Raw genomic sequence first — 25679 nt, 5'->3', positions numbered from 1 at the left:
GGGCAAAGGCTCACTGCAAAGCCCTCAAACCAGCAGCATCCCCTAACTCATCCTGCTGCAACATGCTTGGCGTTTGCTGTGGACGTTAATTCAGTTTGGGATGTACCTGCTGACCAACAGATGGGAAGTAGCTTTAGGGAAGGAGGAAGCCCCAAGCTGGGGGAGATGCAGGGACCCTGGCTGGCTCAGCGAGGAGCCCACGAGCTCAGGGAGGGCTCTGGGCTCCCAAGGGCCACCCAAGAACCTGCTCTGAGTGCAACAGGGCTGATGGCAAGAAGGAGGGAAAATCCTTTCCAGATAATAAAGTTAACGGATCTGGGAAGTAAACTGCAAATTTTTGGTGGCTTGTGCAGCTTCTGGAAGTGTCAAGAAGAAAGTAAACGTCACGTATGAGCATGGAGAAATCGCACAGAAAAATGGAGACAATTTTGGGTCTTAGTATACAGAGAACTTATAGTCTTACAGAATAAATCTGTATCTTGGACTATTTACTACTTAGTTATTTACTGAAAATTTGTAAATATAGATATCAAAGGCCTTTCCATTCTTGAGACATTACCTCTTATATCCAGATTAGCAGTGATTGCTCTTCTTCCAACAGAGTTTGCAGCCCAGCAAGCGTACGATCCCGAGTCTTCTTTCCTTGTCTCTTTGATCTCCAGGGTGCCATTCTTATTTAACTCATAGCGTAATGTTGAAAGTGGCTCTATGCTGTCATCCTTAGTCCTAAAGAGGATAATAACAGTTACAGGTTATTTCTAGGGCTGCAGGAACTGTTATTTCATGGTTAGCAGATATTGCAGGGGACACGGGCGTTTTGGGAGCTGGTCTCAGCTCTGCCCCTGAGCAATCAAGTCAAGATTAGCAAGTTGCTTTACCCACGTGCAGCAAATTGTAAAGGGACATAAGCTTCCTGCAAACTAAAACCACACTGACAGCATCCAGCAAGGTCTTTAAATGAGTCTGGCTGAGTGTTTAATCCATAGCTGTCACCTGCAATTTTATTGCACCTGTCAAGCGCTATGACAATCCTGTGACTTCCAACTGTACGGAACCATTTCCAGGTAAACACTCTCTGCAAGTCACCACGTTCCCACCTCAATAATGTGTCCAAACTTAAAAAGTTGCCAATATTAAACTAAGGCCGATGAAGCTGTAGCAGCATTTGGCTAGACACAGCATGGCTTGGTTTAATGAATATCCCAGCACTTCTCTCACACAGGTAATGAGGACTTTCATTAACCTTTTTTTACAAACCAGTTCTTCAGGGTTCTTGAAAGTGCATGTAAACACAGAATACTTATATTATATACAGTTTTGTTACAGATTTCTAATTTTAACTCCATAGACATAATAACCAGCACATTTTTCAACATTTGGGGAGTCTGTATGAACTTGTTCCACATGAAAACATCCGTTCTCAGTGGCTTACCATCTAATATCTGCTGCAGGCGAGGCGAAAATGTCACAGTGCAGGAAGGCACTGTACCCCACAACTGTGGCATAGTTTTCACCATCTGAGGTCAGTATTAAGGGAGCAATATCTGCAGAAGAGAATGCAAAATGAGCAGCACTGCATTTCAGAACTGGGAATGTAAATACTGTCCCTGCATCAGCCCCTTTTCCAGCAAAGGTCCAAGGCTTAGCTGCTTAATGGGAATTTCTCTGCCTTTTGGAACCAGTTGCACTGAGCAACTGAGCTCTCATGAGCTTCACTGATAAAGACAACAGTGGTTGACTGCTGGACATGGCAGAACATGAAACATCAATGTGCTCCAGGAGAGAAAACAGACCCAGTTCTGCTTCCTCTAGAGATCTCTTTTATTAAATGAATTCCCATCACTCCCTTTCTTCAAAGAACAGGCTGAGCATCACAACTGAAATTAAAGATTAACAACACACTTAATTCAAAAACAGAGTTGTGGCCACAATTCAGCCCCCAGGGGTTTTAGTACATTTGAATTCAAAAGGTTTTGACCCCAACCACAATGTTTTTAAATAAAGAATATATCAAAGCTCATGAGCACTTATGCTAAGCATATAATATTGCCCATGATAAGGCTTGCTGCATTAGTTTGGACAACGTATTTCTTAAAACGTGGGGCTGATGCAAAAGAACAACGACATGGTTACAATCCCCAAGCTGTTGTGAAGCATCCAGTCAGCAGAATGGGACACTCCAGTGAGATCTTTTCTCATGAAGAGGAAAGGCTGGCAGGGTACTCACTGAGGACATTCACGTTGGCGCTGGCCAGGATGGTGCCATGCTTGTTGCTGGCCTCGCACTGGAACACAGCACTGTCCTGCAGCTGAAGGTTGGTAAGGCTGATCTCTCTGGCAGAGATCCTCCCTCTGAAGGTCCTACCTGGAAAGACCCAGATACATCAGGAGATGGAGAAAACACCATGACTGTGGAGTTCAGTCTCTTCTCATTGCTTGAAAGTCAAAGGCAACGCACATCTTCAGGACCACACCAGGACCTTGCGCAACAGCTGGAGAGCAAGTTGCAGAGCACTGCCTTTGCCAGCAGTCCTGTGGCCTAAAGCAAGTGCTCTGGAGCACCAATTTCCAGTAAAATCCCCACATAGACTTTTGAAAATGGTAGCTACACCAGGGAGCAGGGCCTGTGCTCCCAGCCACACAGTCACTTCTGCTTATTCAGAAGCACAAAGACCAGTAGCCCTCAATAAATATAAGCTATCCTAGATCCCCAAAAGATGGGGCTGTTATAGGGTGAGGCACAGGCAGTAACTCACGGGTACCACCACTCTACAGCCCTGCAGCTTTCACCCCTACTCTCTTCACGATCACATTTAAACATTAGCTTTACTAAGTAAATAAATATTCATTCATGTCTAAATAGATGTCAAACCAGACATCACTCAGCGCATTAGGATTTGTGTGTTCCCTCTAACTGGGTGCAACACATGCACATCCCACCTAGCCACCACCTGAAGGAGGACGCTGGACCTTGCACTTACTATCGATGGGCATCCCGTTGCGTTTCCACTGAGTGGTTGGCTCTGGGTTGCCAATAGCTTCGCACAGCAGCACCAGATTCGTTCCCACGCTGTAAACACCACTTTGGGGCTCCTTTATCCAGCGAGGAGGCTCTGTAAGGAGGGGACACAGCACGTATGAGAAGCACGGCGAGTCCAACCCTGCTGTTGCTGTGGTCCTCCAGAAGATGGCGAACGCTGCCAACAGTTCCCAGCCAGCTCCTGGCAGCACGCTTTGCTTGCAACCCGATGGCACGAAACGTAAAATTAGCATCAGCACACATCAGTTACTGTCCTTCAGACTTTTGAAACGCGAGTGGCAGGGAGAGAGTGTAGGGAATGGGCAGGGTTTATCCAAGTGGAAAACAAATGCAAAGGGGAGGTGGGAGGCTGGGGAAGGAGGTAAACCCGAACGGGTCGGCATTTTCACAAGGACCCTCAGACATGAGGTTGTGGTCTGTGAAATGAAGTGAGGCTACTTCAGTAACTCAGACAAGACGCAAATATCCATCCAGCTCAAATCCCCCTCACTAGGCACCAGCAAGCAGCTTCCACTGACTTGCCCAGGGCCGAGGACGGCGATGCGGTGGAGCTCCACGACAGCGTGCAGCACCTCCATCTGCTCGTCTACGTGTGCCGAGGAAATGCATTGTGATTTTTCGATATCCTGGTTTTCCATCACGAGTTCAGATGACAGGCTGATCCATAACATATTCAGGAATGATGAAACATTCTCTCAGAACTGGGGATGAGAGAACCATCATCCTGAGGAGTGATGCAGAGAGGCTGCCCACAGGGTGGTGGTAGAGGAGCAGCAGTGTGCTGCTGCATTCCCCGTGCTCTCCTCTTTCCCAGCACTGCCAGAGAAACTGGGCTAGCTCAGGGGAAACCCTCTCTGCAGAGCAGCCCCTGAGCATCAGGTACCCAAACCTCGTTGGAAAAATACAATCATAAGGGAGGGAAGGGAAGCAAGGAGGGGAAAAAAACCCCACATTAATCTGATGAATGCTTTGTTCTCTATAGACTGAATGCAGGTCCCTGAGCCTGCCTACCCTTCAATCGGCAGCTCAATCCAAAACACGTCCCTGAATTCATCATTATCTCTCCCTGAGAAGCAGCAAACTTCCAAATTTTAATTCCAGACCTGACACTACCTCTTCTGCATGTGCTGGGCAGATCACTGGGCTGCTTTCCCTATTTGAAAACGATGAGCTAATGTATGGGAAACAGGAGGATTCATTAGTTAATGCTTATAAAACGCTTTGAAGATTAACAGAGCTGTTGCCTGGTAATACATCTCCAGATGTTATCAGTGTGATATGCTAAAACAAAGCGCCATTGCTCATATTCACACAGATATATTAAAAAAACACCCCTGAAGTGTGATACACGAGCTTCTACACAAAGTCCACCATTTTCACAGTAGAGCATCCATGAAAAGACATTGTTAAGTAACAGCCAAAGACTGAAGTGAAATTCAAGAAATAGAAGCTTATCTAAAATTATAACGTCTTTGCATTTCCTTCACACAGTACAGACTTCCACTGCCTTCCTCACCACGGTGCTGGTTGCCCTCCCATAGTGCAGTGTGTGACGTGACCATACTTGTTATGCTTCCTTGTATTTGGCTCCAGGAAAAAACTCTGCAAGCTGCAGAACATTTTGGTTTTGCAGATCTTTTTCCTTCTCTCTCTCATATACATCATGCTTTCATCAGAAAAAGATAGGTCAAAGGCATGGAGGTGTAAAGGTTTGGAACAGCCTTGATGAATTTTTTTTTCACTAAGTATGCCACAAACACAGTACTTGAGACAGGGTATTTCCTCGTTTTGGAGGAGGTGAGACAGCAAGCACAGACCGAATACAAACCACCCCACAGGTCCCTTCCTATTTTCATCTGTGCATACACTCTGGAAGTGAGCTGCAGATACATCATACCACTGCTTTCCTTTCTCATTGCTGTGGTTGCCCCAAGAAAGTGAGGCAGCTGCAAAGCCACAGGCAATGAGATTTTGTCAAGTATGAAATGTAATTTCACAGAAAGGCTGAAGAACCTCTTTTCTGTGTGGCAGATATGCTATACTACTCATAAGTATATAAAATATAAGAATAATAAAATATACACATATTTTTTAGCAACTACAAAAAACAGTGGTTGGACAGTCAAACAATCTGCATGAGCAATATGGTATGGCAGATATTTCATGGCATAATATATTCTTCTTGGTTAAAGTTATAAATGTGGGGCTCCTGATTAAGAGATTTATGCCGTTATGGAAATACAGTAACAGATCCAAAAATAGAAGGGGTCTAAAATGGGCATCTAGTCCATCCTTCTGCAGCCACGCAGGATCATCTACACCTAAAACTCCTCCGATGGATCCAAACCTTCACAGCCTCCCGTGCAGTCTAGAACTAGAACAAATTTTCAATGTCTAACCAGCTTCTGCCTTGCTGCAACCTTGCGTTATCCCCAGGGAACTAAGGGAGCTGCTTGTTACTACCTACTGTGAAGAAACTTCGGTGCATCTGAAGGCTGCTATGCATTCCTCAGGTTCATTCTTTCCTAAATTAAACATACCTATCAATTTTTCCTCAAATGCCATGCCTGGGAACTCTGTGGCTACACTTGCTGCTTTCTCCCGAACTGTCTTAACTCCAGCCTTGATGAAGCACACAGTGTAAAACTGGTTGTGTTACGTGAAGCCTTATCTGTTCTCAGTGAAGTCTCTCTTAAAACAACACTTTTCTTTATACTTTCCAAGATGAGTTTTGCTTTTTCTGCAAGACTAACATTTCCAAGTCGTGTTCAGCTTGCAATCCAGTACAACCTCCAGACTAGCCTAACCAGACATTTTCCATCCTGCGCTTATGAAACCAATTAGTGCTGCCTGACGAGAATTGCTTTGCGCTTGTGCTTACTGAAGCCCATCCTTTTTATTCCAGACCGTTTTCCCAATCTGACAAGACCATTTCAAATTATCCTCCCATCTTCCCAAGCACTGGCAATCCATCCCACTTTGGGGATATCGTCTGCAGCTTCAGAGGCAGTCACCACCTTGGGGTCTGCATCCCAGTTGAAGCAGTTTTCCAGTGAAACACAGAACTACAGTTTGAGCCTGATTAGAACAACCAGCCATGTTTCTGCCTCATATTAGTTTCACCTATTTTATTTTTCTCTAGCTGAGTAATGAAAGCATTACAAGACATAACTGCAAAGGCCCTTAGCTATTCTATCATTAGTATAATTAATCATTATATTGTAATAATTATTTCTATTAAACACAGCCTAGGAGCCCCAGTCAAGATCAAGGTACCATCAGATTGGGCGCTGTGATAGTGACAAGATTTTGAGGTTATATGTACATTTTATATTGGGCTTTGGGGATTATATAAAACAACCAAATAAACAAACATTTGAAGTCAAGACAATTTGTGGGTTTGCTTTGCCTTTTTTTTTTTTTTTTTTTAATAATTCTCTCTCATTCTAATAACATTGGGGTTTTGTGCCTGCTCCAGTGTTCCAGGCTACATCTTCCCTTGCAAAGAGAGATTAAAATGCTCAGTCAAGCAATTTGCTAGCTGAATATTTTCATATGCTTGGTAATAATTGCCAATCTTTGCCCTCAGACTCCTGTAGGCTTAATAAGTGGGCTGCATGCAAATATCATTAATTAAGACTGTCATTTAGAAGGCTGGGGTATTGCTTTGAGATCCTCAAATACCAGAACGAAGAACAGAAAATATCACATAGTGCAGAAAAGATGGCAAAATCCTGATTTATACACCAGTACTACATTGAGAATGGATGGTGGTTAATAATTGAGATAATTTTTCTTCCATGTTTAATTTTCTTCTCCCTGCGTGCATCCTTTGAGAAGAGCCTGGCAGGTGTGAGGATGCCCTACGTCAGCATAACCTCCCTGAAACCTACTGAAACTAATGCTCACTTCCACCAACTCAAGATCTGCCCTTGAGTGTGCACTCAGGAGTTGCCATAGGAATGACGAACATGCCCATCTCTGATTAATGGTGGTGACATTTTCTGGTTAGAAAATCTAGAAGACGACAGTGTTTGGGCTCAATTTTACCTTGATACCCTACATGTGAGGTGGCTCCTAATAGGAAGAATTCCTGCTAGTGACAGCAAATACACATACAGAAAATTAATTTAATAGCAACTGCAAAAGCATTTTTTACATGGCAATGGCTACAGTGGGATTATTTCCTCCTTTTTTTCTTTTTTTTTTTTTAATGTACTTGTTTGTTAATGAGCAGGAACACCAATTTGCCGAAAGCTTTCCTCCCTCTAGAGACCAGGGGAGAAGGGGGTCAATATTCTGAACTGCTTAATTAATGTTATTTCTCTGGTATTTTAGTTTTTGCAGCTCCTGCAATTTCTTTGAAGGATTCAGTTTTTACAGCCGAGAAAATCATAGCCAGATTGTTAAAATATTCAGCTACAGCAGAGAACCATCCATCCAAACCATCTGGAATGATTTCTAGGAGTCGGCACTTCCCCTCCATCGCAGCTGAAAACTTGCCATGCCCTGGTATCCCCCTCTGCCACAGTTCCAGGAAGGGAAAGACGACTGTGAGACACAAGGTTGTGTCCAGTGAATGGGGGCGATTCATCACACACTGGGAGAAAAGGCTCTTCCACAGGCAACGAGTAAATACAGAGCAGGTAGCTGGAAGCGCCTGTCCTCCTGCCAGGACTCCTTGTGCCCACGGAGTGAGGAGAAGCACAGATTAAAATGAAGCAGTTGGCAGACTCCGACAGTTTAATACTGCCTGTGATTTTTTGGTTTGGTTTTTTTTTCCCCCACTCTGCAGAGCAGAGGCTGGAGCATTTTTCATCAGTAAAGAGAATGTTTTCAGCAAGGTTTCAGCTTCGGGATTCTCGTTCTGTAGCTATTTACTGGCAGCATTGCTGAAAGAGCTGCAGCGGCAGCGATACTTCTGCAGGGCTCTCTTGTCTCTGCTAAGTCTCATTGGAGTTCTGCTTTGCTCCTGGAAAAGAGTATCTGCACCTCCCTCGTGTGAAGGGCTCACACCTTCAGGGTCCAGGAGTGAGAGAAGGGACGACATGCACGAGTGTAACCCTAAGACTATTTATGAACGCTGCTAATACAGTATTGGTCATCCTTCCAAGTGCACAGGCTAAGGTGGGAATGAGCCTTGATACTCAGTGGGATGACAAAACGGGTCATATTTTGATTTTTTTAAACTGTTAAGAACTAGGAAAAAGTGGTGTTTTTTTACTTTGTTTCATAATTTTTTATGACACTTTTCAGGGGCTATAGAAACCACTCCTAGCTCAGACTGTCCCTATACAAAAATGATAGCAAGGTGACGGAGGGGACGAGAGGGATCATATCACATTTGCTCACTGAGTTTTTACAAATCCTCCCTAGGCATTCACTTTTGGTGGAAGCCAAAGAAACGAAATTGAGCTAAACACACCTCTGATCTGGCCCAGTATAGCCATTTTCACATTCTTTAAGAGCAAGTAGAATAATTAGATCTTTTAGTCTGACTTTCAGATTAATACAAGACATTTCATCGATACCTCTTCTTGACTAACTTACATCTTTAAGTACTGGATCTGCTCACGTATTTGTACTTCTGTTCATCATTTTGTAAAGCCTTCATGGTTCAGGAAAAGAAATTAATTAATTCTATTTAAAAAAAAAAAAAAGGTGCTACTTTCTGCAAGCTTCCCAAAACTATAAGGCAGGTCCTTGGCTAGCCTAAATGTATAGAGTTGGTTGAATTTATGCATTACACCAAGTGATACTAGCAAAGGTCCTTATTCTTCCCTTTGACCACCTCTCTGTTCAAAACCAAAAAGCATAGTCAAATGTACTCAGCACCTTCCACATGAACGTGGAACTCGTGCTTCACTCTTCCCATGGGGTTGCTTGCTGTGCACTGGTATGTTCCTTCATCGGCTGCAGTCACTTGGTCTATCTTCAATACCTTCCCAAAATTTTCTGTTTCCGGTTCATCCTTTGGCAAGATTCCAGCGACCTTGACCCAGCTTAGATGAGGAGTTGGGCTAATAGCAAAGAAAAAAAAAATAAAAAGAAGATTTTGAGTTGACTAGTAGGCTGCTGTAACGCTTCACGTTAGCAGAGCCGCCAGACTTCACGCGTATGGTTTGCAAGGTGACGTGTTTTTTGAGCCCTTTTAAAACACTGGGGCTATTCTAAGGGTTATGCTGTAGACTACAACTATTCTATACTGCTTCTTGATTTGAAGGACCCCTATGAATCAATCCTCCACAGCCAACACCAGGCCACGGCACGAGGCCGCATTCCTTGTACGCGTATTGGCATGGGCTGTGGGAGAGGGAAGGGAGCTCATTTCGTCCTGCTCCAAAGGGCACGTGAGGACAGACAAGGAGGTAAAGACTTCATTACCGTGACTTCACTCGGTGCCCTGCCTGGTTGGAAAGGTGGCCAACCATTGGAGATGGCTGCAAAGGCTCTTTACGTTTTTAGAAAGCAAATGGCAGTGACACAGAAACGCAGGACAGGCTGTTGTCTGCACGTTCCCAGCTGGCCTTCGCGACCCCAACACCGTACACGACGCACATACACAGTGTCATATCTGCTTACTCTTGTGCCCATCTGTTATGGTGGCAAAATGCCCGGGCACAAGCTACCCAAAGCCCCAGGTACCAAGAAATTATGGTTTTCTGCGAGCAGTGAGCACAACCGTGCAAATATCCTGTTATTTCCTGCAAGAGTCCTTGTCCTGCTCTTGTACCAAAGTCAGGCTCTGTGTTGCTATGGTGTTGTTTTGAGGCAATGCCCTCCTGACACTGTCATGACTCGGATTAGAAGTCTTCAAAAATGACACATTGGAAATGTACTTAATTCCTTATTTTGCAGTTGGCTGCCCCTGATCGTAGTCACTCGAAATCTGGCTCAGTCTATCCGCTTGCGCAGTTTGGGGACATTTGGTGGGATAGACTGGCAGAGAGACAGGCAAAGCTGATCATTTTTCCACTGAAAATGGGAATTTTAACAAATAAAAATATCATTTTATTTTGGTCTAAATGTTGCATTTTCGAAGGGTTTCAGTGAAAAATGTTTGATGATCAAACAAAGAAGTACTTTTACTTCTTTTAAAAACGACTACTTCAAAAAAAACCTTTTTATTTGAAAAATAATTTAAATAAAAGTTTCTTGGAAAATTTTGAGTGAAACAAAAAATATTTCCTTTTTTTTTTTATTTTTTTTTTCCAAATAAACAGCGTCCTTCTTTTTTACGTTCTCTTCTTATACATGATACTAATCCTTGCACATGAAAATTCATATTTGTGTATTTCCAAGAAGATTTGCCTATTAAGTACCTTGAAAACACTATAAACTCATAGCTGTGGACTTGTGGAGGTTTGTGCGCTGTGAATTAGCTTGATGGGTAGTGAATTAGACAAGGAAGTGTTGCAACAGGGAACTAAAACTCACTACAGATACTTGGAGTGAATCCAATAGAGACGAGTAATTCACCTTCTCTCTGAAACGGCAACCAACTGCAGAGGCATAATCTTGCCAGCTCAAATGAGCAATGCCCTTTCAAGCCCACATGGAAAAACAAAATACCCTAAACATGTTTGTTCAGGCAGATAAATATCCTGATTTGGGAATTTTATAGAGGGGCTATAATTGCCCAGCCTTTAATATGAATTATCTCTCTGCTAACCACAGTTTGCATCCCTAGACCTGCAGCTCTGCCACACAGCATGAGAAGACGATGATTTAAGTCTCCATTCAACAAAAAGCTCTATCACAAATACACCAGCAGCGACTGTGCTTTCATTGTGGGTTTAGTGGTTGGAGAGATTTTCGCCGTTTCTCTGGTGGCAACTCTTCTGGGGCAGACTATTGCATCTACAAGTACACAGTAACAACTGGAAAACTGGATTGAGGGCAAAATGGAGCTTATGTCTGTTCGTGTTTCTGCAGTAGTAACAAGGTCTGAGAGAGGCATTCACAGCTTCACTGTGAGGACTGCACGTAACATTTATGTAGCCATTCCCTTTCCTTACTTATCCTTATTTTGTCCTGTGTTATTTACAATAAGGAACAAAATTGTCCTGATTTCCCATCACACACCATCTACTTTAACCCTTCCCTATATTTTTACATTATCTCCTCATTGAGATATTCTGCCATGTGTAATACAGCCAGATCCATGACTGGAGCTTTAGTAGTGCTCTAACGTAAATGCTAATAGCAATAACAAGCTTGAGACACCCAGGAGGCACACATAGGAACGGGCCCAAGCAGAAAACACGGGACTGGAATGAAGTTTGAAGTTAGCAGGACCAAACCAATACAGCTGACTCCAGTTCACTGTATTGTCACATAGCTGTGGATTTTGTTCCTCGACATACTGTCATCTGTGAGAACATCATGGAAGGAACAGCCTTTGTATGGAAATTCTGGATGCTGGCAAATGGACCACAGAAAGCGGCCAGAACCACGTGCACTCCTGGGCCAGCATCTCCCCCTGCAACTGGGCTAGGTGACCACTGGTGTCACTCAATGGGGCATTTCCTTAGTGGGTGTCTTGTATTATGTCACTCAAGAACTTTGCTTTTCAAAACCCGAGATCTGACACCTGGAAAAATGCTGAATAATTTTTGAGCATTGAACCAAAACTGAACTGGCAAAACTAGAAAAGAAACATTACAGGTTGTGAGCCAAATCATGGAAGCTGAATTCTGATGTTATTTAGTTTCTCAACATCTCAAAAGTAGTACTACTGAAAAAAGTTCCATAACAGTTTTTTTTAATATAACAGTAAAAAAAATAATCAATACTTACCACGAAATGATTTTAATTACTTGTTTATAAGCTACAGCAATAACAAATACATGAGTGTTGCATGCTAGCTCTGTCCTGCTTCGCAAGGAGTATGCAGAGTTTAGAAAAACTCTATACCGAGTTTCAATTTTAAAATGTTTGGGCAGGTAGGTATGTTCAGTTCTAGTTGTATCATTTTTAACACAGTGCTTTCTTTCCTCCATTCTATCTCAAAAGGTGATTAAGTTTGTGCAGTATTGTGCATTACTCACAGCCCTTCAGCAATACATTCGAGTAGCAGGACACCTCCCTTGATGACAGTGACTGATGAGCTACTGCCAGCAGATTCAGGAGGGATCAGCAGTTTGGGTTGTCTTTCCTTGATAAAATTTGCTAAAAAATAAAATAAAATAAAAGTTAGATACGAAATCTTAGAGCCTTTGCTCATCCTTCAATAATGTCACAAACATTACTTCTGTCAGATGGTTTCGGACACTGATTTGTAAATTTTCTTTTTTATTTATTTATACTGTTTGAGACCAATCCAGGACTCTCCTATTTCTCCTGCTTACAGTCAGAAGATGGCTACAGTAATAACAACAGGCAGCACTACTGGTGAAGCCCCTTTTCCTACAGTTTCATGTCCTGCTTTCCAAGCACTGGCCCCTTCTCTCCTACACCTCAGCCAGTCTTGGTAGGCTGGTCTTCTCAATTGCTGACCTTCTGGGGTGCACCATCTTTCCTAGCACCTTCCTCCTGCATTGGCTCCATCATCTTTTAAATCTCAGATGAAAACCCATCTTTCCTGACTTGAATATCCCATAGAATGTTCCTTCCTGCTACAATTATTAAATCTACAGTAATGGAAATACAATTTGTAAAGAAGACTGTTAAAATAATAAAACAAGATTGACCTGCGTTTGATTTCTACGGACCATTTGTTCCAGCCTGCCAAACAATGGTTTCATGATGAAATATGCATAGAGTTAAATGGCAACCCAGTTATCGCCACAATAACAATTAGCACAATAATGAATAAGTCCCCAAATGCTACTAGTTCTTCAAAAATAGTCAGTTACGGATGATTTGGTAAAAGTATCTATCTGAACCATTTTCTAATTTTTTTTTTCCTTCCCTTGCTTTGTATCTCTACGAATCTGTGTCACAAGTGCTCAGAGCTGCAGCAAAACACTTCGGTGCCTCTGGATACGCTCGCACATTTCCCATCTGCCCTCCACCTCCTGCTGCCAAAGGCAGGCAGCCCCTTCCTGAGCAGCGACAGGAGTTCAGGCATCTCTCCGAGGGAAAAATCAGCTTTTGACTGTCTGTCACTCCACAAAAGCCCTGCTTGTTCTGCTCACAAGGCTTAGCCTCCATGGGCCAAGGCCTGAGGACTGGTCAGTGCTTTGAGTTATCCACCCCAAAGCACTCGAGAACCCACTTTTCAAAAACTTCAGTGCTCATCCAGCAGAACAAGGTCTTTCAGGAGTTTCAAACTGGACATCTCAAAAAAATAGAGGCTCTCAGAAGTGATTTCACCAAATAAATCACTCAAGAGCCACATGCAAAAACTGAGACTCTTATTTTTACATATTTTAAACAAAATTAACCAGGTGGAGAATTGCAGGAGTAGCCACTAGCTGCCTTCTGACTTATCCGCATTGCCCGCATAAACCTCAGCAGAATATTTCCAGGATATCGCTCCACAAAGAGGGAACACAAAGCAAGGGAAGATGTGAATCCCCAGGATGAGAAGCGCTTCGCTGTAGTGCTTACCTGGGGTGAGTGTCAGACAGAGCAACGTACAGCCAACGAGAACCACCTCCCATCTACCGTGAGCTGTCGTTGTAGACGGGGACAATTCATACAGAGCACCTAAAGCTCCCCAGGGTGACCCTTTAGACATGAATTCAGTTTCAAACCATGAGTACCTAACGCCAGCATCTTCTTAACTGCCCCAGGGAGATTTGGAGCATCCAGCTCTGGCTCCTGCTCTGAACTGGTAACACCAGAAACCCAGGACATCAGCCTCCTTACTTACATCACACCATGAAATGTGAATGTTCCTTTCTTGAGTAAGAAAACTACCTCCTTGTTAAAAACCCTTCAGATTCCTGTCAAAAAGTAGAAGATGAGCAAATTGTACTCCATGGACCACTTAAATCCATCCCATCGCAATAAAAAGGCTTTTGTGATTTTTTTTTTTTCTTGAGCAGCAGCTTACATTTCATCTCAGCTGGTAGATTCTCAGTTTAAAGGCTAAATAACAGATGCATTCAACTCACCCTTAGCAACTGCAGCGTTAGGTGAGCCCGAATCATTAGCATGCTTAACTGAAATAAATAAAAGTGACAACCAAACACAGACATGCACAGTTGATATGGAATCAAAAGAAACAATAAATCAACCAAAACAAAAGCATGTCCCCCCAATTTCTGCCGTAAAAGAAAGAAAGAAACAAAGAAAAAAATATATAAAGCAACAGATGACCAACAAATTTATGAAAATACAAAGAAAATTCTTCAAAGATACGCATTACTCTGCAAAATAGTTGACGAGGGATGTAATCATCGTTCCATCCTAGCTACCTATATAATAAAAAAATCTCTAAGCCCTAAGTATCCACTATAAAGAGATTTTATAAAATTTATCCAGGCTCTTTTTTCTTATTGCCTACATTTTTCTATGTTTTTTTCTTTTTTTTTTTCTTTTTTTTTTTTTTTTTTTAATACAGTCCCTCAACAGGGACTTGGCACGGAGAGGAGAGGGCAGTCTCAAGTTGAGTTTACAAAAACCTTCACGTACGCGCCTCACTCTTTTGCCTGCACGCAGTCTCGTGGCTTCGATGGCAAGGTGCGTGCCCTGAAGTGTTGTGCTGGGCCACTGCCAGGGCTACCAGCGGCCCCACAATCAAACCCCAGCTCATATTTCTGTAATCTGTGCGTCCACGTGTGTGCGACCGGACCCATTAGAAAAGCTACAGAGAGCAACATTTCATTTGGATATTTTTCTCCCAATTATTATCCCAAGATATGGTTTAAGCAAGTATTAAGATATACAAACCCACTACTAATCCTTTATCTTTTTATCCCAACAAGAAAACTCTCAAAATCATATATTAAATATTAGGCTTTCCTTCATGAAGAAAAATCTCCTTGGCTTTCTGGGCTGCATAAGCCCAAAAGGTCAGAAGCATTAGTGAAACAGACGACTGATATTAAGGGCACAGGCAGCCTCAGCGAGTGGTACAAGTGATACCAGAAACTATTACAGCCAAAAGAGATTCAAGCAAAGCGGGATGGATCTCCAGCTGGGATAAGCTGCCTTAGTTCCCCCGGCTTCTGTTGGGCTTTGCTGATTTAACACAGATGAGCGCGTGCCCTAGAAGGCTGCTGCTTTTTTTTTTTCCTCAGCTATTTGTATTCTTTTCCTCTGTTTCTATCACTGATACCTGCACACCCCTTGTATTCAGTGGCTTTACGCAGCTTGAATTAGCGGTTTGACACTGCGGTGGGTGGGTGGACACTGAACACATGCACACGTATGACAATGGGACAGCAAACCCAACTCGCCCCAGTGAGACTCAGATGCAGGGGCAGTACCTGAAACCATCTTTTGTATAAGACCCTCGAAGCCTACAGGAATACGGAGATGTTAAAATAAGTAAATAAATAAAATTTCACAGAATCACAGGTTGGAAGAGACCTCTGGGATCATCGAGTCCAACCATTGCCCTGACACCACCATGTCAACTAGGCTATGTCCAGTCTTTTCTTAAGCTCCCTTCTCAACATTTCATTAAGGAAATGGAAAATGCCTCATGTGTCACCACTGATGCTCAAGGCAGCCTGCAAAGACCTGGAAAGCACCATCCTCCCCAAGCCCATTGCTGCACCCCAACCAAGCCAGGCCTGCACCCAGGGAGGAGATGGCCACAAAGTCCCCGAGACCAAGTGAAGACCCATCCATCAGTGACCCACTGGACTGCAAGAGAAGCAGATTGCCCTAATGCCGTCATTAGCTTTCACTGGGGGCATAACACGAGAAAGAAGGGGGCACTTTTGGGGCCCAACAGCTGCAAAAAGCTTTTATCAGTTGAATTTAGCCCTTAGAGTAAGGTTAATAATGCAGGAACAAGCACAGTAACGTGCATTTTCTTCAGAGAGAATCGCATCAGAGACACAGGGCACACATCTGCATTCGCTGATGCCTGGAGAGTTAAAAAGAAAAAACAATACAAAACAAGACACTGCTCATCCACAGACTTACAACGGGAAACCTTCAGCGTCATTGGCATTTTCTGTACAATCGTCCTCAGTCTTGGAAATGCTGCAAAGCAACAATAATCACTTCGACTGTCATTTTCTTCCACATTTGCGAAGTAGAGATCTCCCTTAAGGCTCATGAAGACCCTTTCATCTTGCGGAATGTGCTGCAAATCTAGCAAGAAAAAATAATTATGATATGGTAATGATACTGAGCTGTTTCACCAATATAACTGCTCATGCTCTCCTGTCATTTGCTTGCTTTCAGATACAGAATGTAACTTCGATGCCAAAGAGGCAGAAGGCTCAGCATAACCAATGGGTTATTTACCAATATTGAACATACTATTGATAAATGATAATAAATATTTTATATATAATAACATATTTCTATATAAAATATACGAAAAATAATTGATAATGAAAAATTGATAATAAAAAATATGCAATACAAATTTCCTGCTCATGTCAAAGGAAGCTTCCAGCACCTCTCCCTGACACAAAGGCCTGTAGCGATGATCTGGAGGTCACCATTTACAGATGTCCCCCACTGCCAGTCTCCCAAGCACTTTGCTCTTCTATAACCCCAGATTACAGCGGGGGAGTGTTAGCATGAACTCAGGTTGCTGTACTGTCTCGTTGTTGATCCAGCCAAATGCAAGGTCTGTGCTAAATATATATGCCAGGAGTAGAGAGGCTGCCTTATAAGATCAGAGGTTTAATCTGGCCCCCTGTCTCTGCAAGTACTTGGGCAGCATCAGACACAAACCCTTCATGTCACAGAGGCACTTTGCTTCCCAAGAGCCAGAAATTCCTGCAGAACACAAATGCTGAAGAACAACGTGACAGAAACACACAAGGAACTATTCATACATACCTGACAGATTTTTTTTCCTTGGTATCATAAATCAACCATTACTTTACGAAAAGAGGAAAACAGCAATGATAGAAATTATATATTAATACATTTTATCCTCTCTCCTGTAAATGCAGTAGTCCTTATTACTGGTAGACTCAATTACTGATAGGCAAGCTTCCTGATACCTCGTGTTTAATAATATGTTGTGTCAATGCACTCCACAATTTAACTTTGTGTTGTGTAAAAACATATCTCCATTCTCCATTTTTCAATTTTGTTTTTCAATATCCAGATCTGTTTCTGAAGCACTTGCACAATTACTAATCCCATCAATTATGAATCTGTAATGAAACCACCCTGGAAGACAGATGTTTTGAGTCTCCTCACATGAATTGTGTAAAAATTGTTTACTTACCAATATTCATCCAGTAGATATGCAAAGGCGGGATGCCTTTTGGGGGGTTACAGTGCAAAACCACAGAATCGCCATGTTCCACATCAAGTGGCTCAATTTTTTCTTTTGGGAATTTTGGTACACCTGTACAAAAGCAAAGAAGTTCCTCTTTTATTGCTACCTTTTGACATTTTGCCCTTTGCTTCCCACTTAATACAGATCTTAATAAAATACTTACCTTGACATCATCCTTTGCATTCTCTGCCTTCAGTTACTACTATTATTTACAAAGTGATACAGAGTACCGGTGCGTTTTACTAAGAGTAGGAAATCTCTGCTAGCATTCTTCATTCATAAAGTGCACAGACTGTAGCACTGAGAGCCAGGCAACCAAATGGTGATGCTTAACACTTGTCTGTGAAGTCCGTGAGCTTTGCTTAGGCTTTATTTTGATGCATTTATTTTTCAGACTTATTCTACAGCTCCTCTGTTGGTACTGTCTGGAAGGGATAACTCAAAGCCACGCAGAACTGCAGCCTGAGGCTGAGATCGGCATAGAGGGCTGGCACTGACGGGTCCCAGGCTGCTCCCGGGAGATCAGACACCAGTCTGGCAGCGTGGTATGTTCTGGGAAGTCTTGGCTAAAGAGTGGTTCCCAAGAAGCCACTGCAAGTCAATGCAGGCGAGGAGAGACATCAGGCAGCTGTTCTGCCTTGTGCCTGGAGTTGTGCCAATTCTTATCCATCTCCAGAACCAGATGACGCAGAAGTCTGATTTAAAGACTATATTGCCTCCTCAGCCCCTTGGCTGTAAAACCTCTGCTGTGCAGACCTGCAGTTTCTCAGCAAGCTTGTCCTTCGGGATGGGGATGGTTTGCAGAAAAGAACACACCGTGGTGTACACCGGCTGCACTATTTGGGTTTAAAATATAGGTTAAATAACTAATGGACCAAGGACTTGTTTAATCACCCAGAGCATCAGCACTGATGCCAGCAAACTGTTCAAAGCCTGAACCATGCTTGGCAAACCTGGGCAACCTGGCCAGTCTCGGCAGCCCAAAATGCAACTGGAGCACATCCAAGAAGAGGGGAAGCTGAGCTGGGCTGGAGCCCACACCAAACCAAGCGCTGGGAGGCTGCAGCTCAGAGATTATCGCAAAGAAATTAGCCTGCAAAATGTAACCACTCCTTAAACGAATTTAGCTAAGACAGTTTCAGGGCAGACGCTGTCTTCTGCTTTCATTTCAGGCAAGTTCAAACTAGCGAAAGCTTCAGTTCAGGCAACTGCATTAAAACAGCAAAATTAACAGCACTTAAACAGCAAAGGGATGAGAGCACCCCGGCTGTGCAGGATCAACTGGCACAGCAAATATTGCCATCAAGTCATAACAGGGAACTCTGATAGCGAATAAACAATTCGAAACACCAGTGGCCCAGCAGCTCCGCAGCATGGCTGCAGTGTCACAGCACAGGAGCCGACCCGAAGGAGAGGTGAGAAATGCAGGGCCAGGCCTCTGAGGAGACTTCATACGTTGTAGGATAAGTAAACATAAAAAGAAGCAACCACTATAATGCTGATTGCCTGAATGCAGATTGTGCATAGATTTTATCTCCAGGAGCATTATTAATACATTATGAATTCTTAGGAGAGGCAAAATGGAGTTAATGAGCATTACCCACTCTGTCGGTGAAACTTCAGATAACAAAGGGAACTATATATTCAAGTCCAGTTCTTCCAATAACCTATAGTCTTCAAGACTAGAAAATACATCTGCTGACTGCTGGAGAGGTAGAACACTTTCCAGTAGGAAAAAGCCAATTTGTTGATCTAAAGCTTACTTATTCCCAAAAGCACATCACTCAGGTGAAGGATAAGGGGTTTCTGTCTAAACCAAAGAGACCAGCAAATAGACTAATAGTGACATCACTCATCTAAGACATTGGAAACTCTTGTTCAAACCCATTTTCTGCCTCATTTGGCACGACTAAATCTGAGTCTCCAGTATCCCAGTTGGGTGCCATAACCACTGGCAGTCAATTTCTGTAGGCAGTCAAATTCTCAGTCAATTTCAGTAGCCAGTAATTACAGAATTATACAAAAACATAGTAAGTCCCACCAGAAGACAGTGAAAAATCATGGTCTTGGTGTCATTAGCTGGCAGTGCAGGCATTCATCCCCAATGCATGGCCCAGATGTCTGCCCTTGGTCCCCAATGGGGGAAGCAGTCACTTGAACCCCAGTGTCCTCCATCTTTAACAAGTACTTGAACTACAGGCAGTCGGAGCTTCTGGATTCTTCCACGCTGTTTTGTTTCACTTTGTTCATTGCGAAGAACATGGAAAACTTTGATTTTTCCCCTCAATGCATAACTTCAAGTGTTTTGAACCCTTGAAGTTTTGCAAGAGAGGAAAACCCAACTTTCATGATAAATTCCTGAGCCAAACCTTCTGACAAACGTATTTTCTTGCTGGGGTCCCACTGGTCTTAAAGACTAGAAAAATAACTGCTTCTGAATTCTGCATGAGGAGATTTATTAAAACTAAGAAGTTAATATCACATTAGACTTTGGCTCTTGCACGTTTGGCTTCAGTATGTATATGTAGGCAATATTTTTTTTTTCCTGTGTTCCTCTGTTTTAATTAGTGGATATTCCTGAATCAATCACTACTGATTTGTGGCTGATCACAGAAACTGTCACAGCTGAATTAAACTCGCAAGTATCATACAAGATTAATTGTGTCATGAAAGTGTTTAATACTGTATGGAGTTATCAATGCAGCACATGGACACTGCAAAATTTACAACCGATGGATCTCTTCTCAGCGATACCTTTAAAACTGTCATGTCAATCTTTCATGCAATTCCCCACGCACAGATATAATGAGAGAGGACAGAGAACCCAGCATAGCTCCAAGTTCTACCTCTCACATATCTGTAACACAGGGGAGAACAAGATTATTTAATGACTCTGAGAAAGGCCTGAAGTGCCAGCAGGATGGCTCTCACGACACAAGCAATCAAGTGTCATGTGTGAAACAGCCATAGGGAAGATGAAAAACTGCACACCTGACTTCTGTTATGGAGACATCTTCTAAAAGCCCACCGTGACACATAAAGCTCTCAAAACAGTCTTGGGAAAGGCTTTGCTGCCCAAATATTATTTCCTGACAAGACTGTGCTGTGAATGCTGCACAGCACTCAAAAAACAGAATTCCGGTGCTCTGACAGTGTGCAAACCATGGAAATGAAACATTATCAGTGTCCAGAGTCATTTGTGTAAGGAACCAGGCTCTGCGTAATCCCTGGGGTGACTCAAAGTTTAATGACCGAACTGTACTTGAGATTAGGCTGAAATACCACTGGCAAATTAGGCTGGCTGAGAGAAATTTCAGAAAGGAGGTTGGGTCACTCCCTCCCACTTCATACCTGTTCAGAAAATGCAGTATCTCAACTAAAAGCAAACAGGACGGAGACCAATACCATGCAATATAAAATCTAAATTTGAGCTTAGCAGTATAGATTCAGAAAAACAGCAACCAGAGTTGGGGTACTCCAGTCCCCAGCAGAGTTGCTTCAGATTTACGCAGGTACCTATGAGCACACATTGTCCCACAGCTTAATTTTTGTCCTACTGCTGACTACAGTGACTTCACACAGCTATAACTGTATCAAGTATGGCAATTTATACCAGTTTATATGAGAATTCAATCTGATATTTTACACGTTTCTGGGTAGAGTGTTGAGAAATTGAACTGAAGGAAAAGAGTTTCCCCAGGTAACCGTAGAAGTCCTTGAGACCCCTGTCTCTGGTTTCTGCCAGTAGTTGGTGTAAAATGGGAGTCAACTCATTATGGTAAATCAGCAATTCGCAAATATTTTGGGAAACTATTGCAGGAAAACATCACTATACACCAAGTCTGGTTTTATAACCTTCTCTGTGGATGCTACTGGAGATATCCTGGGTTAATGGAAGCTTAGCCTGACCCATCATGGATATTCTTAAGTTCTTCCATGCAAAGAAATCCTTAAAGGATGCAAGAGTGAGGGAAACTGGAAATAGTCAAGCAGTTTCTATACCCTGGAAATTCCCAGCTCCTCAGACACAGTAATTAGTAGCTGACTGATTTGTTATACAGATCTATCTCTTGTGCAGTGAACAGCCCAACATATTAAAGAATCATAAACGTGACTCACACTCACTGACTACGAGTTGTATCGAATACAGCTTGGGCAGCTTCCAGTGCGCATCTCAGCGCATCAATTGCTATTCTGATCCATGGAATATATGCAGTAGTTAAATCCATAATTTTCAATGCAGCCTTTGAACTGTTTATGAGATATGATCCTGCTTATTTATGGATTTTTTAATTGTTGCATTAAATTGAAAAAGTTAGGAAAGCTTGGCCGTCAGTTAGACCATGGCTGTCAGTCCACTTGCTCTCAAAGAAGCTTCTGTGATGGAATCAGTGACAGGCTTTTTTTTCTATGTAAATCTCTCTCTATTGCCCTTTCCAAAACGATGGTCGCTGGCAACAGTCAGAGTGATCCCAATAATTTAGATAGCCAGAAAAGTTGTCAAAGGTATAGGACACTGGTTTAAGTTTTATTCCCATCACCTGCAAAGTCTCAGTGAACTACTCTCTTTGGTTTTCTCTTCCAAAAAGGCTACACTGAACGCCTTCACAAAGAGGTTTATGCAGTGTTACTCCTATTTTAGTACCAGCTCAAAATCTTTTAATGACTACACAATATTCACATCTGCATAGCATAGCCTGCCACTGGACAATTTTATGTTTAGGCTATGTTTCCATGTTCAGATCTTTGGTCTTTCAGAGCAACAGCTTTAGAAATACTGAGCGTAAATCTTAATGCAGTCTGCCATGAAGAGTCTTTTACACTACAGTTAATTAAAGAAGTTTAAACCGTATTTCTTCTCCTTCCTCTGGCATTGGGCCTATTCAGTAAGTCAAGCAACAGATTCCCTAAATACAGGAGGAGGGTAGCTGAGGTCTCTGTTCTCACCATTTAAATTCATTTTCGTTCTGCATGTATCTTGTACCAATCTGCACTTTGTAAAGGATGTAAAAATACAGAGATCCTCAGACCCCATTCTTCCCTACTGTCCTTAATGTCATCATATATAGGGGAGGTGTGGTATTTTCATTATGTAGGTGACATTTAATGATCATTTCTGCAGACATTTCTATTGCTTTCCTGGAATGAATACTGTGAGTAAACAGTTTTTTGTTCTCCTTTTCAGCAGCAACTTTACTTTCCTTACAGACCCAGTATTCTCCTGCAGTGTAAGTCTAATTTATGAAAAAACCTGACCCAGTCTGACTTGCTGGGTTTTTCTTCACTTCATTGGCACAGCGACTCGCCAAGTAGCTTACATTCAGTTGAATACAGCTGGCAAAGCACTGCCACCTCTGCATCATTATCATGAATGCATGTAGTGATCTCACATGTACCAGTCTCTGCTTCAAAACTTGAGGGTGAATAGAGGTAATTTATCCCAAACTCTTCTGTGTCAGTGATTGCCTAATTTACAGCGGATCTGGGCACCAGCAGCGCTCTTTCACTTGAGCACAGTTGTAGACTATCCAGCACTTTAGAAAATCAAAGGTGTCTTCTATTACTCCCTGAATCCTGATTTAATTTGCAGCATCTACATTGCACCATTAAATGAAAGAATTTATGACAGAAGAGTATGAATAAAAGTAAATGTGCCTTAGAAGGTGTGGGAGTTGGGTAAATCCCTCTAATGTATTATCTGTACCATTTATTTATTTATTTACATCCAAACTGCAAGTCCTTAAATGTATTGGTACAAAGCTGGTTGTATCAATGTGGTCCTAATAATTACCTTGAACTTTGTATCAGTAAATTTCATTCCACTTCTGTTACCCCGGTCTTTAAAATCATCCATTTCCCTTCTCTGCCGTTCCTCTGTGCTAATGATGGAAGGACACATTTCTAAGATCAGTAATTTCCACAACTACATTTTTCAGCTCATTTTCCGTTCAGTTCCATGTCTTTAATATTCCCCCTGTAAGTATTTATACCAAACCCTGAACGCTGCTGACATCAGACTAACGAACTCACAGCTGACCGGATCACTTCCCCTTGAGATTTCAAACATTTGCATCGGTTGCTATTTTGCAGTAATAAGCTGCAATTTCTCCCATCCTTTCTCCCAGCTTCTGAGTTCATGTTCCTTGCTCTGAGACGGAGACCATATTGTCCTCTCAATTTCTGGGCACTCAGTCACAGTTGCCAAGATGAGATATTAGAGTCTTATGACTCTTAACAGCATTTGCTTTCCAGTAAATGTTTGGAAAGTGAAAGCATCACATGATTCCTAATTCTTTATCAAATAAATTTCTCCACTATTAAATAAAATTCTTCAACTTGAACTCAGGAGTTTCCCCAAACTCACTAAGTGTCTTTCACAACACTTCCCCAAAGTCATTTGACTCAAACCAATTTTGTTTTCTCTGACAATGATTTCCTATTCCTTTATTGCCCACTACAGTTTAAATTTTTAATGTATTTCTAAAACTATTGCATGATCCATGCCGTTATATCTATCTTGCACGAACAGCTAATTTCTTTCAATAACTGTAAGGCAGTTAAGAGAGCTACTCTGCCATTTCTTCTGCTATTTGTTCTCTCTCTCCAAATATTTTCACTTCTGTATTTTCACGATGTGTTGGCATCAGCTCTCAAACAAATTGTCTCTGCCTAGATTAGGTAGAGAATTTACCAGACTACAACTCTCATCAATATTTATGTTTTCTTCTTTACAGAAAGAGAAAAGTATTAGAAGAGGAAGCATCACAGGAGCAAACGGTGGCTCTAAGCAAATACAAATGGGAAAAGAATTCTTAGGGGTTTTATGGCAAAGCAAGTGCTTTACAAAGGCATTTAAATAGTCAAGTCAAAGCAAATAATAATTTTCTGTCATTGAACACTCAGCTGCCCTGAGATGGCTATTAAAAAGTTTATACTAATTTCCCCCCAACCCACCCTCTAGAGGCAAAGCGGGGCAGACGATAATCAGAAAGCTAAAGTAAACAATAAATGCTTTCCAAACTAATATATCCGAGAAAACATACACATTATTTACCCAGTTGTGTTTGTATTAATTAAAGTTGGTAAGAAGTATCAGTATCAGCACTTGGAAACCTGTAAGGACTTGATAGTCCTGTGGTACTGTCTGAAATCCTGCATTCAGGTTTGGTTTCTGTCCCCAAAACCAGGAATGGAATGAAGTAATTCCAGAGAGCACACAGACTGTTTCCTTCCAATATTCACTGAGTAACGGTGCATGTTTTACCATACACCACCTTAGTAACTAGTTCTTTCCCATTTAATTTAAGGAAACAGAGTTTTCACCTTAAAAAACAAAACAAAAGCAAAGTAAAAGCCCTTACTTGGAACAATTAGCTCCATTTCTTCTGACATGGCAGTTCCCAGCATGTTGGATGCATAGCAACGATATTTCCCTTGAAAATTGGTGATGATTCCACGGTTTTGAATCACAAACGTTCCGGAGTTGTTAGATGCAACCATCCTCGGGTCAGAGAATAAATCAAATGGTTTTCCATCTTTAGTCCAGTTGAAGCTGGAAAATAATACGAGTGTTACAAAGGACAGGTCACAGAACAGAGAGCGCTATGTACAAAACCAGTGGTAACTACGGGTCCAATAATGCACTATTAAAACAAAAGGAAAAATATATAAGAGGAGAGAGTTGGATGGTAAAATGACCACTGTGGTACTATAACTTGTGTTAGCTATTGGGCATGTCTCTCCTGTCGAACACTTTACTTTTGGATAACCGACTGACACAAAATAAGAATACCAAGCTTAAGGCAAGGACGAAAAATGAGAGGGAGACCATCTGTGAAAGCAAGAGCCATGCGGTGAAAGGAACCAGAGGTGTGCGAAAAAGCTGTGTCTGTAGGGGAGTTGGGACTTTTGCCTGGCAAGAGCTCTTCTCACCATCTGCAGGAGATACCGAGATGACTCAACTGAGTTTCTACTGGTCTTGGCATAGAATCACTCGTAGTTCTGATGCTACTGGAGTGTGATTTTGGTGAGCGACGAAGTATCGGTCATAGTTTATGTATCTAGAAGTCTTGGTTTGAAATTGGGCTAAACTGACTCAAAAGCAAGACAGCTGGAAATTACAGTGTAACATGCATTTAGTGGAACATGTACCTTTTTCAACGTTTTGCAATGTTTTAAGAGAATAAATTAATGTTAACAGAAACTTATGTTTTGGCACTTCACTGAGGCAAACTGCCTTGCAACTGTATGGAGAGGAATACAGGTTCC

General features: G+C 42.2%; 1 protein-coding gene across 1 annotated transcript in view; it reads right to left on the bottom strand.

Moving 5' to 3' along the window:
• The window catches only part of CHL1 (cell adhesion molecule L1 like), a 53614-nt gene that overhangs the window by 24867 nt on the left and 3068 nt on the right, over positions 1-25679 (bottom strand). Inside the window, exons 3-12 of the mRNA XM_068408348.1 lie at positions 24773-24963; positions 17358-17480; positions 16088-16258; positions 14104-14151; positions 12091-12211; positions 8876-9060; positions 2982-3113; positions 2228-2365; positions 1433-1544; positions 560-726 (exon numbers count right to left, since the gene is read on the bottom strand). Coding sequence (XP_068264449.1) covers positions 560-726; positions 1433-1544; positions 2228-2365; positions 2982-3113; positions 8876-9060; positions 12091-12211; positions 14104-14151; positions 16088-16258; positions 17358-17480; positions 24773-24963 — 1388 coding nt within the window. The remainder of the gene's footprint in view (positions 1-559; positions 727-1432; positions 1545-2227; positions 2366-2981; positions 3114-8875; positions 9061-12090; positions 12212-14103; positions 14152-16087; positions 16259-17357; positions 17481-24772; positions 24964-25679) is intronic.

Source organism: Nyctibius grandis, chromosome 10 (genome assembly GCF_013368605.1).
Source record: "Nyctibius grandis isolate bNycGra1 chromosome 10, bNycGra1.pri, whole genome shotgun sequence".
Classification (NCBI taxonomy): domain Eukaryota; kingdom Metazoa; phylum Chordata; class Aves; order Nyctibiiformes; family Nyctibiidae; genus Nyctibius; species Nyctibius grandis.
The sequence above is the reverse complement of the archived record's forward strand: the minus strand, read 5'-3'. Positions and strand labels throughout refer to the sequence as shown.